Source organism: Corvus brachyrhynchos, unplaced genomic scaffold (assembly GCF_000691975.1).
Source record: "Corvus brachyrhynchos isolate BGI_N302 unplaced genomic scaffold, ASM69197v1 scaffold103, whole genome shotgun sequence".
Taxonomy (NCBI): Eukaryota; Metazoa; Chordata; class Aves; order Passeriformes; family Corvidae; genus Corvus; species Corvus brachyrhynchos.
In genome coordinates, this window is record NW_008237436.1 from 6,013,188 (window position 1) to 6,028,849 (window position 15,662).

Below are 15,662 nucleotides of genomic sequence, written 5' to 3' on the forward strand. Positions count from 1 at the left end.
TCAGCACTTCGGCCTTCATAGTGGCTCTTGCTTCCAGAACAACTTTTCCTACTTTATAAAGGTCAGATACCACAACCAGTAAAATAACGCTTTACTTCTCGAGCCCCCTTGAGAAGCAGTGAAGTTTCATACCCTCAGATATAATTCTGCTCTTATTGCAGGAAAACCTATGATTTTCAGGAACAATGCCACACCATCAGAACATCTCTCAGCAAAGTGTAGCAGGGGCCTTGGGGGCTAAAGGCATAGCGCCCAGGAAGGTTTGGCATCACAGCTCACAGGCTGCCTGCTCAATGAAGCAGCGGGAACACTGAGCAATCCAGGGAAGATAAAGCAATTCACTACCATTTCGGAAAGTGTTTGGTCCCGATTTTAGCAGCTCCAATTCCAAAGCTGCCTGGATATTGTAAAATCAAAGCAACTGCTTAGGAACGTCAGGGTTTCAACAGGTAGAAGGTAAAAGCTGTGAAAAGTACCTTCATGGCACCTCTCGGCCCATTCCTCTGATTTATATATTCTTCCTGTGGGTTGTGTGGAAGTTTGGGAGTTTTGCTTTGCAGACAGAAGCAGACTCAGAAGCAGAAGAAGATTCAACAGCCCAGTTCAACCAGTTTCTTGTACTTCTTCTGAAGAAGAAAAGAAGACAAATCCTCCTGCAGTGTGGGGGTGTATCAGCTCATCAGCTGGGTTACTGCTGACACTGCCAACCAGGCAGGACGCAGAACCAGCCACAGCCATTCTGGTGCTGATCACACCTTCTGTGCCCCAAGCACCCTCATCATTTCCAGCAATGAGCTCAGTGTTGGCAATGAGTTTACTTGGGTCTGGTAGGAAGAATGTGTAACCCCATTTTTGGGGAAAAAACCCCCAAGCTCTTTGTCTGCAGCTGCTTGGCAAATGATGTCATCGAGACTGTTTCATTGTTTTAAGTGGAAAATATTTTTGTCAAGCCTCGTCCCCGACTCTTATGTAAGAACAGACTGCAGGGGGTGGAGATTGCCAGGAACCGACATACACCTACATCTGCGGTCACTGGTGCCATTGTCACAACTCTCACGAGCAGAGGATAACAAAGGGGAGCTTGAGAACTGAAAAGGCTTCTTGTAATGCCACTCTTCAAACATGATGTCCTTGCAGGCCGTTTGTGGGGAGCAGGTAAGCCAGGAAGTGAAGCTGGAGGGTATGGAGTGTTTGGCTCTGTAAGGAAGCGCAATAGCCCACAGCATCTTGTCCTGGTTTATCTCACTCTCTCTCCCATCTTCTCTGCCTCAGCCAAGCATTACTAGCCACACTGCAGGAATCACCTGGCACTTTTCTTAGAAGCCACAAGCCAGCTTCAACTTGACTGGTGTCTTCAGAGTAACCTGAGGGAAGTTAAACCAGCAAATTAGATTGTCTCATCTGACCAGCAGAAATTTCTGGAGTGCAAACTGAAGAAACCTTGGCATACTGGAGATGGCTCTGAGGACGGGTCAAGCACACAGGAGTTTGAAACACAGTGTTTGAGACTGCCAGACATAAGTGAGGTTTCTGAAGAAAGAAATAAATTTTGACCAGCACTCAGGACTGTAGTGAAAGGTATGTGGGGCAGAGCACAAAGGCTTGAGTAAACCCGGTGCTTTCCAAGCCTTGGTGTCCTAGCTGGGGAGGTGTGGATGATGTCCCTGTGGATGTATGCAAACACTTCTCTCTTCCAGAAGGCTCCTGGAGGATGCCCTGGTGAGACCCCTTCCTCTGAAAGAGCACGATAGGTCTGTTAGCAGGGGATGACAGGACCTCCTTTCCACTCGGCTTGACCATCCATCACCCATTCAGGCCACTGCAGCAGAGACAAACCCAATTACATTTAACCCACCAGCTCCTCTGTTCATCTCCTTCTGTAGGGGAAAAAAACATCCACACCAACCTATGCAGCAAAAGCCACCACCACCCTAATAATAACTCACATTTGGGAATATTGAGAGTACAGGGTACCCTGCTCTGCCCAGGCTAGAGGAGTGACGTCCAGTCTCTTGGCAAAAACAAGGGTAGGAAGGAGAGCCAGCATCCCAACAAGGGGTGCAGGGACAGGGATGGGTAGGGAGTACAGGCTGTGTGGTTCTGCACCCCACCACAGAGGACCAGTAGTTGTCCCCAGCAGGCCCGGAGCCTGTGCCTCTACTTGATGAGGAGCTCAGCAGAAAATGTTAGTCACACAGAACTCAGCAGAGGTTTAAGACTGCATTATACACACAAAACCAGTACATGCTAACAAGATGAGATTATATACTTATTATAAGCTGTGACCTAGCTGAGCTCGTCAGCACGAGCCTTGGCATGCCCTCAGACAGAGGGGATACAGCGTCGCTTCCGCAACGTCCTCGCCGGACAACTTTGGTGCAGGAATAGCACAAGATGGATGCACGTGCTGGCTCCTCCTTAGAGGAAGCACGTCAGGGAGCCGACAGAGTGGGCTCACATTGACCCGGAGACAAAGAAGACAGGAGGGGCTCTTGGTACGAGTTCCACCACATTACCGGTGAGAGGACTACGGACCAAGGAAGCATCGAAGAAGGCTGTGCATGACATTTTATAGGGGGGTGGAACAAGGCGCGGAAAAGGGAAACAACCAGTGAGGTACAAGCAAGGGGGTGGATACAATTCAACAAGGACCAATAGGGGAAACCGGGAGGGGGGAGTTACAGCAAGGAGCCAATGATCAACCTAATAGGGGAGAACATTCTAGAACAGGGGGAGGAATTGAACCAGGGTGCCGCCCAGTGGGGGGTGTGACTTCAGACCTCAGTCCCGCCCAAGGATCCACCCCCAGACCCACTATCTTGGGCGGGGGAATCCACCCAGTGGATGGCACCAGCTTGATAGACACCCAGCCCATTGGGGGGTTGGGCTACCACAACAGAGCTGGAAAATGGGAAAAAATAGTCTTTACAAAAGACCCTGTAACTTTCTCTTGTATTCTCTCTTTTGTGCTCAGCTTGAGCTGCCACGTGCTCGTCTCTATGAGGCTGGGAACAGACAGCGAGATCCCCACCTTGGGCTGCCACAGAGCCGAGGGTACTCCCTGCCGCAGCAAAAGCTCTTGCTCAGGTGCGCTGAGATTCCTGGGCTCAGTGTTAGCCTGTGCGCAGGGGGAAAGAAGACTCAGCAAGTCTTTTCTGAGCATTATAAATTTCTGGTGGAGGTGGATCCTACCTCTGAGGTAAGAGCCTCCCAAGGTTGTTCACGTCATTGATGCCTACAAGCACTTACTGAGCTCATTTTAGGAGATAGGACTAATGCCCACATCCCACCCTCTTCACTGAGTCAGGGCTAAGCGGTGTCAGTAGCTCCTGTCCTCAGTGCAATCTGCCCCAGGCAGTCGCCCCCAGCTAAGGCTTGTGCACACAAGGCTTCTGCTTGCTGCACTTTTCCTCCCTCAGCTGTCTGCTTGGGCTCTCCTAGCTGAGCACAACCCTCTGCCCCATGCTGATTGATAGCAACCAGGGCCTGATTCAAATTTGAGCTGTTGACAGCAGCAACTTGCTCAAGCCTCTGAGCACAGCCCCGGGGAGATTAAACAAAGCTGTCAGAGTCCCCAGTGAGCAACATTTCCGACAAGCATAAGGGACAAATCAATCAAATTTCCCCAATCCTGGAGGAAGAGTGCAACAGGAAAGCAAGCAGATGATGTACAGTAACCAGCATTTCCTTTCCCAAAGCACACCAACCCCTGTCTAGAACTCTCAAGAGCTGCAGCTCCCAGATTTCCATGACTCAATGATTTTGGCTGACACCACTTTCCTCAGCTCACTCCAATGGATTGCATGGCCATTTTCTTAAAGTACAGAAAAGCTGGAGAAGGGAGAAAAATCACCACAAGCCATCCTTTCTCTTTCCTAATTCTCCACATTAATAGATTGATTTAAAAATCATACAATTTAAAATATAAGCTTTGGAGATCAGGATGTTCTCTAATTTTCTGGGCCTATGGGTCGCATTAGATCATTGCCCATCACTTTTCTTTTAGTGTGTGAAGGTTAGAAATTTGCATTGAATGACAGGAGAGATTTGTCTCCAGGAGCCGAGGGTTTTAAAGTAAAAGTCACACCACAGGACTTGTGCTGTGAAAGCAAAAATTTATAATATTAGAAATAATTTAGAAAAATAGGTAAGAAAAGTCTAGCCTGCCTTTGACTTCTGGTGAGGAAAGTGGCATTTTCTTGAGAGCAGCAGCAAAGACTATACAAATCTATCTTTATTTTTCAGACAGAAGAAACTACTGTCCATAGTTGTCAGTAATAAAATCTTCTCTCAGACTACCTGCTTGTGGATAGATTATACAGCGTTTATCAGGAGAAGAAAAGGAACATAAGAAATAGAAAAAATAGAAGATATAAAAGTCTTCCAAGTTCCCATTTGCTTTGGGAAATCTTTCATTAAGGGTTTGATGCCACAAAGTGTCCTTAGGACTAAAATTGGTATTGACAAACTTCAGGAGGCCTCCTGAGGCTTCCCCATTTTAAATGTTGTTTAAATAGTATAAATACTTACAGCAGTTGCATTGTACTGCTTGAGTGCACACTGTTATATGTACAATACCTGTCCCCCAAAAGAAACATCACCTTCCCTATCTCCACCCTTTGCAATGTGCAAAACACTATCCCAGAACTAGATCCCACCTTCCTTACAGTTTTGCAGCAAATTCTGAGTGTTGACTGGGAACTGAAAGCAGTGAACATCCATGGGTTAATAGTTTAATGAACCACTTTTGAAGAGCTGTGAAACTTCACATTGCACAAGCTCATCATGGAATAGGCTGATTTCATTAGGTAATGTGGAGGTTAGAGATGGTTTTGCTTTTATCACATCTGGTTTTTGTTAACTGGGGCAGAGATTTGTGACTTGGGATGGCTGTGAGTGTTCTTAACTGTGGCTCCCATGGGGTAAACCTGACCTGCAGGAGGCCTGAGGAAGAGTGAATGTGATTAGATGTCACTGTTTTTTCTAGAAATGCACATGCTGAAGTGAAGAGCTTCAGCCCAGGTTTGACTGAAGTTTTTGGGGAAAGCAAGGGTGGGCAGCACAGGTGGGAGCAGCTCCTGCCCTTGCAGGGGTGGTATCCGTTGGAGCCTCCCCTGGGGAGCCAAGCTGCACCCTGAGCACCAGGGCTTTCCTCTCCAGCGAGCACAGAGCCCCACATCCCACACTTGATAGCAACTGATGAGGTGGTATAACCTTTCCATGGCACGCTGCTGAGCTGGAGATGGAGGAAGTGTCCTGACCACAGGACCACAGGGCACAGCTGTGTTGTTTTGTCATATGGGGAGGACAAAAGGGAGTTACTGCTGAGGGGGGAAATTATGACAATTATACCAGATTTCTGCTGGTATTTGCTGAGTGATTCTCTAAATGAAGTCATCTAAAATGATCCCTGGCAATGTTTGAGCTGCTGCTGATGGTCATGCCTGAGAGCATGGGTTCCCTGCTAGGTGGGAGCTGCTCCAACGGACAAAGGGAGGTGGCCAGTTCCATCTCACCCAGCAGCATTCCCAATGCTGGTGGTGGGCAGCCATGCCAGGGGGAGACTTGTTCTGGTTTATATTTCCAGCTCCCTTTCAAGATCAGCAGCACACATTCCCTGCATTTCTCTGTGTCCTCTGGGGAGGAGCTGATGGGTGGGTGGGCAGCCTTCTCCAGGGGAGGATAACAGCCCCTTTCCCCAAGGACCTTGTGTGCTCACAGGCACCCACTAGTGTGACTCCATTGCTTTTCAAACCATGAAGAGATGGATCTGCTGGCCATGAAGAGATGGAGCTCCTGGTAGTGAAGGAATGAAATGCATTTTTCTAGACCAGAAAATGGGAGGGTCAGAGGGAGCCCTTGAGGACCTGGTCATGTGGAGAAAGGAGCTGAAATGAGCAGAAATGACTGAACAAGGCAGATGGTACATTGAAGAGAGGACAGAAAACTGGGGCTGAGAGGGGCTTAGGAATTCTTCCAGCTTTTCCAGACCCAGCACAGGAATACCTAACCCCACTTCCCTCTTCTTTCCTCTTAAAAAATTCTGAAGAGTGAGATTGTATGGGATTGCTGTATTCCTTTTCCAGACTTAACTGCCCAGACTCTTAGAAATTGTGTTCAAATGTCTTGCCTAAATCCCCGTGCTGCAGTTTATATCCATTATTTGTTGTCTTCTCTACAGCTGACATGAAGGAGACAAGACAAGCCCCACAGAGAGGGAGCTGAACTGTCGAAATGCCTGAGGGCAGGAGGGCTCCTCAGCACTATGTCTTCGGTTCTCAGAAATGAGGTGAGATCTGAGGCGGTGCCATGGACCCAAAGTGCAAACAGATGGGGAACTGCAGTCTGGAGGTGGGATGCCAAGGAGGAATGCTTGTGACCTGACACCCTAAATCTAGCTGAAGGCCTGGGAGATCAGAGAAGAGTAACAGTGGCTCAGGGAGTATGAAAATGACAGCTTGGGAGCAAACCATCCCCTTGTGCAGCATTTTGTCTGAGCAAGTATATTCTCAGTTAACTGACATGCAAAATAAGACATAACAACTGGAAACATGGGCAGACAACCAAAAGGAACCTGCAAGCATTGTTCATTCACTCTGGGATGAAATCAGAAAGGACAAAGACCAGCTGGAGCTTAGACTGCATGGGACAAGAAGAAATGTGAAGGATGGATGCTACATGTGTCTTAGCAGCAAAAGCAAACGTGGAGAAATTTTGAGTCCATCGACAAACGTGTGAGCCAACCCACTGACAGATGATAAGCAAAAAGATGATAAGCAAAAATCATGCGCTTTTTGCATATATTTCCGTTGGCAAGGCTTACTCCCACACCTTCACATATCCAGCATGATTTGGGAAGAAGGGGAACAACCAATAGGAGGAGAAACAGATGAAGGTCTACTTTGAGAAGCTGTAAGTATTCAGATTCAGGTGAGCAGATGGGATTCACCTGAGGGTGCTGATCTGACCTCATGGCTGCTGTCCATCATCAGAAACAGTGATCAGAAACAGCTCTGATAGATGGAAATTCTCCTGCAGCATTTTCATGCAAAACCTGAGCAAACATGAATTGGATGAACAAATTGTTAGATGGATTGAAAATTAGCTGGACCAAAAATTAGCTGGACCATTAGGTCAAAGAATTATAATCAATGTTGTGATGGGCCATCTGGCAGCCAGTAATGAACAGAGGACCCCAGGGAATGACACAGGAGCTGATATTGTTCAATATTTTCATCAGTCACCGGGCTGATGACACAGAGGGCACTTTCAGCACATTTACAGATGGTAATAGATGAGAAGTAATGACAGCCATCTCCATTTGGCAGAGCTGGCAGATAGGCAGTCCAGAGGGACCTTGAGAAACTTGGGATGTGTGACAATAGAAATCCCACGGAGTTCAATGAGAGCAGTGAAAATCCTGTGCTTTGGTGTAGGATGGCATCCTTCTGCCTACATAACAGCCATGCAGGGAAGGGCCTGGGTTTTTCTATGAGACTTCTGGGAGAATTCAATGCAAATGAAGCAAACAGTACTCTGGAGATGCATTATGAGCAATGCAACCAGCAGTTGATGGGTAGTTATTGCTCCCTTTCTATTCAGTGCTAGTAAATCTGCCCCAGAAGTGTTTTCCCATTTAGGACCTGTAGTTCAGTAGTTCATTGAGAAACTGGAGAAACTCCACGGGATGGGCAGTGGCCTAGAGAACATGAGCCACAAAGAGATGCTGAGGGATGTGGATTTGGGTAGTTGACAAAGAGGTGGCTTAGGAGAGCTCTAAAATTAGTCTGAACCTGCATTAAGGGGAGTGACAAAGACAATGGAGCCAAACTCTCTTCACCAGTGGCAAGCTATACAGAAAAATCCTGATCTTCACTGGAGTGAACAGGTTTGTCTCTTCAGGGGCCTGAAGGAGGGTCATGGAGTGGACCCCTGTGGTGGAATTCTGACCACGTACTCCAGCTGACAGCTCACTGCCTTCTGTGGGTGGCCCCAGCCAGCTCCCTCCAAGCACTGCCCTGGGAACAGCTCGTTCCCACAAGCTGTGTCCCAAAAGACAGCATGAATGGTGTGGTGCTAGGTCCTGCCCGTACAACCTTTAACAGGACCCTATTGGGCATGGCTCTCTAAAATGCCTCCATGAGCCTCATGCAAAGAAACAGAAAGCCTGTTTTGCATGCTAGAAATACCACTCTTTTAGGCTCAAACACAGCTCTCAAATAATTTGGGGTATTTTGAAGTGCAGGGGGAAAAAAAACAAGGGGAAAAAAAAGAATCATTAAGGACCTGAGTATCCCAGAGGGCCCAGAAGAATCCCAGGACTGAATACTATTTCAGGGAGACCTGCCTAATCTAGGGGGCAATCAGCTTTAAGAGGAGTGGGTATGGACCAGTCCGCTGGATGTTGGGACTGGGATTCAGTCTCCAGCTCTCTTTCAGCTGGCAGCATAGGCACGACCATGGAGACTTTCAGTCAGCTGCCAGGAGGAACCTCCCCAGTATCTAAGGCATGTCTGCCAGCTCAGCTCCCTACTGGGAGGATGCTGAAGATCAGGAAGGGCACAAGCAGTGAGTGGAGCCCATTGTGTTGCCTCCAGGTAAGCAAGAAGCTTTTACAATTACTGGTTCCCATTGTACAGCACGCAGGCACGTGCCTGGGTGGTGTGGCTGGGAGAAGAACTCTCATCTCCTTACCTCTCCTCTGCTGTGTCCACATGAAGGTGGACCCCTGAAAATTCCTGTTTCCTCCTGTGTTTTTCCTTTATTGTGCAAGAGGACAATGCAGCCAGCAACACAGCTCACTGCCCAGGTTAAAATAGCTCAGTTCTGCTTCATGTCTTCCTTATATTTTATCAGCTTCATATCTGAATGTCTCATTAACGCAGACAAATAGATTATAATGCCTTCTAGCAAGCTTGATCAGAAATCCCTGAAACAAAAGCCTGGGAAGACAATTCATTGCATTTGATGCATCAGTTCTTGGAATTGCAGCTATATTAGGCAATACGTCTTTGTTCACTCTCATTAAGCTAATTGAATGCATATTTATTGTGCAGTGTTCTTCAGCATCCAGGCAAAATCAAAGGAGTCTGTTTCACTACCGAGATGGTTATTTTGCATAAGAAATATGGACAGGTTTACATCAGACTATTAATGCTATTCCATTATTCAACACCAGAGCTAAAATTAGGAGTCACCTCAACAACCAGATGCATATTTTATCTTCAAGGTATGAGCCTGAATTAGCACAGACCTCTGCCTCCTGCCAATAGCCCTTAATTCTCGACAGGCTCTTCTACAGCAGGATCATTGGCATGAGAGAGGCACATGAGACTCAGACTAACTCTTATGTTTGCATCTCCCTGTTTAAATACTGAAGGGTCACCAGAAGTCACGCTCCATCTGCATCCATTTGCTACGTGCTGAAAAAACATGAGCATCCAGATACGAAATTTTATGAACATTTTTTAATAGCAAATCACTTACTGGTACCTGTTTGAAGGAAATGGAGCCCACGCTGCTTCTGACTGAGCTCACTGCAGAAGCACCAGTGCTTTCTTGAGGCCTTCCTTTAAATAATACAGCACCTTTCCCCTTGCTGCGTGTCTGAGGGATGGGGAGCCCCAAGCACCGAGCAGGTGCTGTAGCTCATCTGCACATTCTAATAACAGCCAAAGCCTTGTTGTGCAACAGCCACAAACCAGCCCATTAGGAGCCTTTTTAATAGGCCATATGTGAACAGCACTTGGGCAGATGTAAAAATTCCCTCTTGACTAATGCTGTGTTTTAAGTACCTTTAATCTGCAGGGACATTGCTGCTTGAATGGGATACTGGACACCTTGAAGAATGCAATAAACCCAAGCAGAGCTCTCTGGTTTAGCCTCTATATGCTGTCTAAAACGTGAAGGCGTAAGAGAAAGGGTAAAAAAATTCATAATTCTGATATACAATCCTCAAATTCTCCTCCTGTCTGTACTGATGGAGTGGTTACTTCATGTCTAAAGCCCAGGCCAGCTTTTCCCCAACTCAGTTCAGAGGCTCAAAGATAGTGAAGAATGAAAAAGTACTGTAGGTCTGGACCATGGGCTTATCTCCTCCTTGCTGGGGAGCACAGACCGGGGAAGGCTGCCCACGATGGGGGATCATGCAGGGTGGTTTCTCCCCATGGAGGAGCAAAATGATCTATCTCAGACATACCTCCTTTCCATGGGCTGCAGGGCATGCTTTACTCAGAAGCTGCTGAGATGTCTCTGTTGAGGTGAGGGGAGCCTCCCTAGCCACGGACAGGACCCAGGGCTAACCAGCTGCCCTCGTCACTGGCACTGGGCACGCTGGGGTAACAGCCAGGCCTTTTCTTTCTCAGCATCTGAGTGCAACCAATGAATTTTCACCCAAATCAGCCTAATCACATCCATATTTATTGCCTGCTGTTTTGTTACAGGAAGGCAACAGCTCCTTATCTACTTCAGATCCTAAGGGGCTACCAATGCCACGCTGCTGTCGCTATGGTTGCTCCATGACCTCTGCACTCCTTGGGCTTCTGCCAGATCTATCTTCTAGGGTTAAAAGGGACATTTGGACTTCTTAATGCCCAAAAGAAATGGGATCATTGGGAGGTCTGCTTGCTGAGTGTGGTTCAGATCAAACTACCAAGCTCTTAAAGGCTCATGGAAGGGTTCAGGCTCTGAGCCCCAAACAACAGGCACATTACTTTGCCTGCTCTGGGATTTGTTTACGGGAGTGGAAGGAAGTATCAGCTGCAGGACCGGAGTCTGTAGTTCAGCTGACTGCCCCAGCTGGGGGAGAGTGTAGTCACCTCTTCTCTGAACTGCTCCCAAAAAAAATGTTTGCTGATATTGGCTTACCATCCCAAGGGGTAAAATTACTACAAAATGTTTACAAGGACCATTTGAAACCTGAGAAGAGGATGTTTTTAGTAATGCAGAAAGAGCCAAATACCTTAGAAGATAAATATTCCAGCTTTAAGAATTAATTACTTCTTCCCAGTAATGCAGGCTGACAAATAACCTTGCACAATCTCCCGGACAGATATGTTTTAATGGAAATACTGTGCACAGGTCAAGAGCAAAATATAGTTACTGAACCACGACCCCACAAGCTTGGGTACATGGGTACCTCTGCCCTAACATTGCCCAGCAAAGCCCAAAGGACGAGGCATGGGGCTGAAGCAGCCACCTCTACACAGCAGCTCACACCATGAGGGTCTCTGGTGAGGATTGCTCCTAGGGCTGGTTATTTTCTGTCACAAAGGGAAAACGTGGATAGAAAACAACCAAGTGCATTTTTCAAAACAGCAGCTATGACATCTATGAAGCTCTATAATCATTATGCAAAATTCACTATGCAGCTTTTCAATTGTAAATCAAGTATCACAGGGCACTGAAATAAAAGCTCAATCTCCATTTCCTAATTTTTCTTTTGGTAGTGTGGGAAGATAGTATACATCTGATTATGCTCCACAATATACACTGGCATAACAAGTCACAATATACATTTATAGTTCTTTTGGTCAAAAGCATCAAGCACTGAATGTAGTAAGAAAACTTCATGAGCCAATTCTCTCAAAACCATTTTCAATAAAAAGGCTTTGCTTCTCCTTCTTTTTAGATAGGGGAAATGAGGAGAGTGGTGGAAGAGCAAGTCTGAGAACCAAGAGGGAAATCTGAATTGTCATTAATTACCCCAGATCCAATCCGAGTTGCTGTTTTGTGGGCCATGCTCTATTCATAAGAGGCTTCTTAGGGATGTCATTCTGAGGGTTGGAGTGTTGCATGTAGTGTGCAGTGACCCAGCAACAGCATCACCCTCAACGATGCTGCTCCTAGAAGGACAACAGATTTTGGATCCTCACTTCAGGAGAAACTGAAGAGATCCTGCTGCCATACTGGTGTGAATCACCAGTGGTCATGTGCCAAGTGCAACTGCCACAAAAGGTCACCTTTGCCTAAAGGAGTTTATTCTGAATCTATTCAGACCTTCTATTCACCAAAAGCTAATGAAGTCCCTCAGGAATAAAATCATTTTACAGCACATCCAGGCATGGGATGCAGATTTGTTTCCATCCATCCATCCATCCATCCATCCATCCATATCTCAATCATTTTTGTTCCCTGTCTGAAGCTTGAACCCAGCTCTTGCCCATGGTGTGAACACAGTCCTTGCTCATAGTCTGCCTTGTCCACGATCCTTCATACAAACAAACCACAGGATAGAGCATGAGCCTGCAACACTGACCATTTCCTGTGCTGAGAGCCAAGTCCCCATCAAGAGACAGCGAGGAAGCAGCTTGGGTCCATGTGCTCGAGTGGGACAGAAAATAAAGGGAACATGAGAAAGCTTTTTGAAGAAAACATCCCTATCTCTGTCTAGGGATGTGCAGCTTCTGAGCTGAAGTGCACAGAACAGGTTGATGGCAGCTGCTATTTTAAAATTCATGAAGTCTTAAAGCATTACTGGATGATTTCAGACCTTGGAGATAAGTAGACAAAATAGTCCAACAGGGGGGAGATGCTGATGTAGTAGCAGCCATAATAGTGTGTGATGCCGCACACATCCCTCCTTCTGAAAACCCACTCATCCATCTTGTCAGGGAAAATTGCTGTGATTCTGTTTCATAGCGGAGGTGGTGGGAGGAAAGAGGCAGATGCATATTTTTCTCTGATCAAGGAGAAAGGCCAGGCTATGCACCACTTACCCTCCTGAAGCCACCCTACCCTCTGTGTGAAGGGCTTAGAGACTTCTTAGAGACAGAAGGGGATGGCAAGTATTCAGTAGGGAGGGCATAAGTGGCCATTTCCCAGGAGAAATAAGGCTTTGGATCTCCCCTGCTAGTACCTGAGAGATGCTTTGCCCTCCCTGCCCTCTTTGCTCACTCAGGACTGAAGTAAATGCTGGGGTAAAATGAGCTGGGAACCAGCAGGTTCTTCCTGTGCTTTATCTGTCAGCTCAGAGTTGAAAACTTCTGGGCAAGAGTAGATCTGTGCCAGCCAAGGAAAATTCAGACAAACAGGATAAATGCCTAATTTATGTACCCATCATCCTGCTCCCCTCAAGCCCAGAGTCCTGGGCCTGGCAGAGTAACTCTCACAGTGAAGAAATATTTGACATGCGTTAAATATTGTCTTAACATGTTCAAACAGTCCTTTGGTATGTCCAGGCTGGCACCATGCTTTTGACATGAATTAACTCCAAGAGTTTTGGACCCAGCTTGCAGTCCCCAGTTCCAGTCTGTTCCTGCAGGTCTGGGTACCAGCTCTCCTGTGCCCTTTGGTAGGGCAGCACAGGGCCTTCAGGGAAGAGACATACAGGTGACATGCCTGCACTGAAGATGTGCACAGAGCCCTGCGTGGGGAATAGTACTGCTGGCATCCCAGACCCCTGCCCAGTGCTCACACAGGCCTCGGGTGCTTCTGCACAGAGCATCATCTTTAACGTGCTCAGTCACCCTTCCCTCAATTATCACCATCAGGAAGAGTCATCTGCAGATAAAGAGTGAAGGTGGCCCAAGAAGCTTCAAGTCACAGGGGTCAGAAACAACAGGGGCTGCCCACTAACTGCAAGGCACAGCACCTACCTCCCTTTCCTGACACAAGGAAAGAAAAAGGTGGTCTTTGGACTTAATCTATGAGATTTTTGTAAATAAAATAGTACTGGAGTTATGCTTGAATGAGGACATCGAGTTTCCCAGTGAGGACAGATTAATCCACTTCCACACTTTCTACTCAGCATGGAGCAGTTTTATTTCTTACATACACAATTCAGAGGCATACTGGAAGGGCAAACCCCACATTCCATGCTCAGACAACCAGCAAACAGTTAATAAAACCTATTCTAGTATGGTTTAGAGTTTATGTGAAGTAAGAGTTAAGTCTGACCTGTTTCAAATAGCTACAGAATTACTCTGGGGAAGATAAAGGTGTGATTCCCTTTAAATGTAGCTATTTTCTGTCCAGGAAACCTAAGCTTCAGGCCTTCTTATGACACATCTCCAGAGAAAGCAACAGCCATCCCACATACTCCTCTGCTGCAGATTGCTCAGCACTTTGTTCCACAGCAATCTGTAGGAGAAACTCAACCCTCTTGTTAAATGCTTGGGGCTCAAACGATTGATTCTGTAGAACAGATCTCTAAAGCACATCAGAATTTGGAGCTCATTCCTACAGCCTATCAGCATTCAGGCTATTACAGGTGCAAGCAAAACAGCAGCTTTGAGGGAATAACGCAGACCTGTTATAATCAGAATTCTTACAGACACTTTTATATTTTCATGTTTAATATAGCCTTTTTTTGTCTCCCCTAAAGTTTTCTGCCAAGGGCTTTCCAAGTATTGTGTAAAGGCAGGTAATGATTTACATCATTAACACTCCCATTTTACAAACAGGAAATAGAGGCCTCCAAAGAAAATCACATGAGTATCTTAATACAGAAAATTCCAGGCCCCCCAAAAAAGAAATGGAATCAAAGCCTCCTGGCAAAAGTCCCCTCTCCAGCTACCTCTATTTAGTTGCTATGCAGCTTTTTTTTTTTTTCCCAAAATAACCCAACCAGTCAAATGAGAGAACAGCAAGGAAATCGTGAGCTTTGACATACTTACTTCTACACTGCTGGCATTAGTATAAAAATAAAGATTTTTATTAACTAGTTTACAAAAATAAATTCTATTGAGTCACACAGGATCTCATTGGGAGGTTTACTTGACTTTGGAAGATAAAGCCTGTTTGAAACGTCTCTTTAGATCTTGCATGTTGGGAGATTTGGGCCGAGGGATGATGGATGACCGCCTCCTGTCTGTGCTGCCGGCATGCTGTAGTTTGCTGACCTCCTTGCAAAGATACTGGAAGACATCACAGACGCCTTGGGAATCCTCACTGGTGGAGATTTCCAAGAACAGGCTGCCCAGTTCATTTGCCAGCTGTAGTCCCTCTTTTGCTTGTACTTGCCTGGCGTGGAGGAGGTCTGCTTTGTTCCCCACAATAATGATGGGAGTCCTGGCATCAGGGTGCACCTTGCGTATGTGCTGGTGGAGAGGCTGGATGGACTGGTAGCTGCTGTAGTCTGTGATGGAGTAGACCAGCAGGAAGCCCTCTGCCCACTTCACACACCTGGACAGGGAGTCCAGCACCTGCACACAGTCTTCCTGCACCTGAGGTACAACAGAGAGCACAGATTCTGCGTTGGGTCATGAAAGTATAAAGGCTGCATCACAGCACCATCAAACAGGCTCAAAGGGAAGCCTGAGCTCTGTCTCAGGAGACTAGGTCTGGGCATGCAGGAAATTTGGGCTCAAAAGCTGAGCCTTTGGGCGGCAGATAAGAACCAATTGATCCAAAGTATGTCCATACCTGGATGCATCCCGGCGTGTCTTGGATCTGTACGGCAACGTGGTCCCCGTCCAGATGGACCAGCCGGGAGTAGAGGTTGCCTGGGGAGCAGAGAGCCGTGAGCCGCCGGACGCGGGGCTCGCCGCGCCCGGCCCCGCCGCCCCCCTCCTCACCTGTGTTGGGCTCGTAGTCACCGATGAAGCGCTTGGTCAGAAACCGCACGATCACGGCTGAAACACAGAGCGCCGCGTTAGGCGGGACGAACGGACGGACGGACGGGCAGGGGAAGGGGACGGGCAGCCCCGCACTCACCGCTCTTG

At 47.1% G+C, this 15,662-nt stretch overlaps 1 protein-coding gene across 1 annotated transcript in view; it reads right to left on the bottom strand.

The window, feature by feature from the left end:
• Positions 1-13,736: 13,736 nt before the first annotated feature.
• RASL11A (RAS like family 11 member A) overlaps positions 13,737-15,662 on the bottom strand; it is a 2,351-nt gene continuing 425 nt past the window's right edge. The window contains exons 2-4 of the mRNA XM_008631491.2: positions 15,516-15,658; positions 15,364-15,443; positions 13,737-15,164 (exon numbers count right to left, since the gene is read on the bottom strand). Coding sequence (XP_008629713.1) covers positions 14,712-15,164; positions 15,364-15,443; positions 15,516-15,658 — 676 coding nt within the window. The 3' untranslated portion in view covers positions 13,737-14,711. The remainder of the gene's footprint in view (positions 15,165-15,363; positions 15,444-15,515; positions 15,659-15,662) is intronic.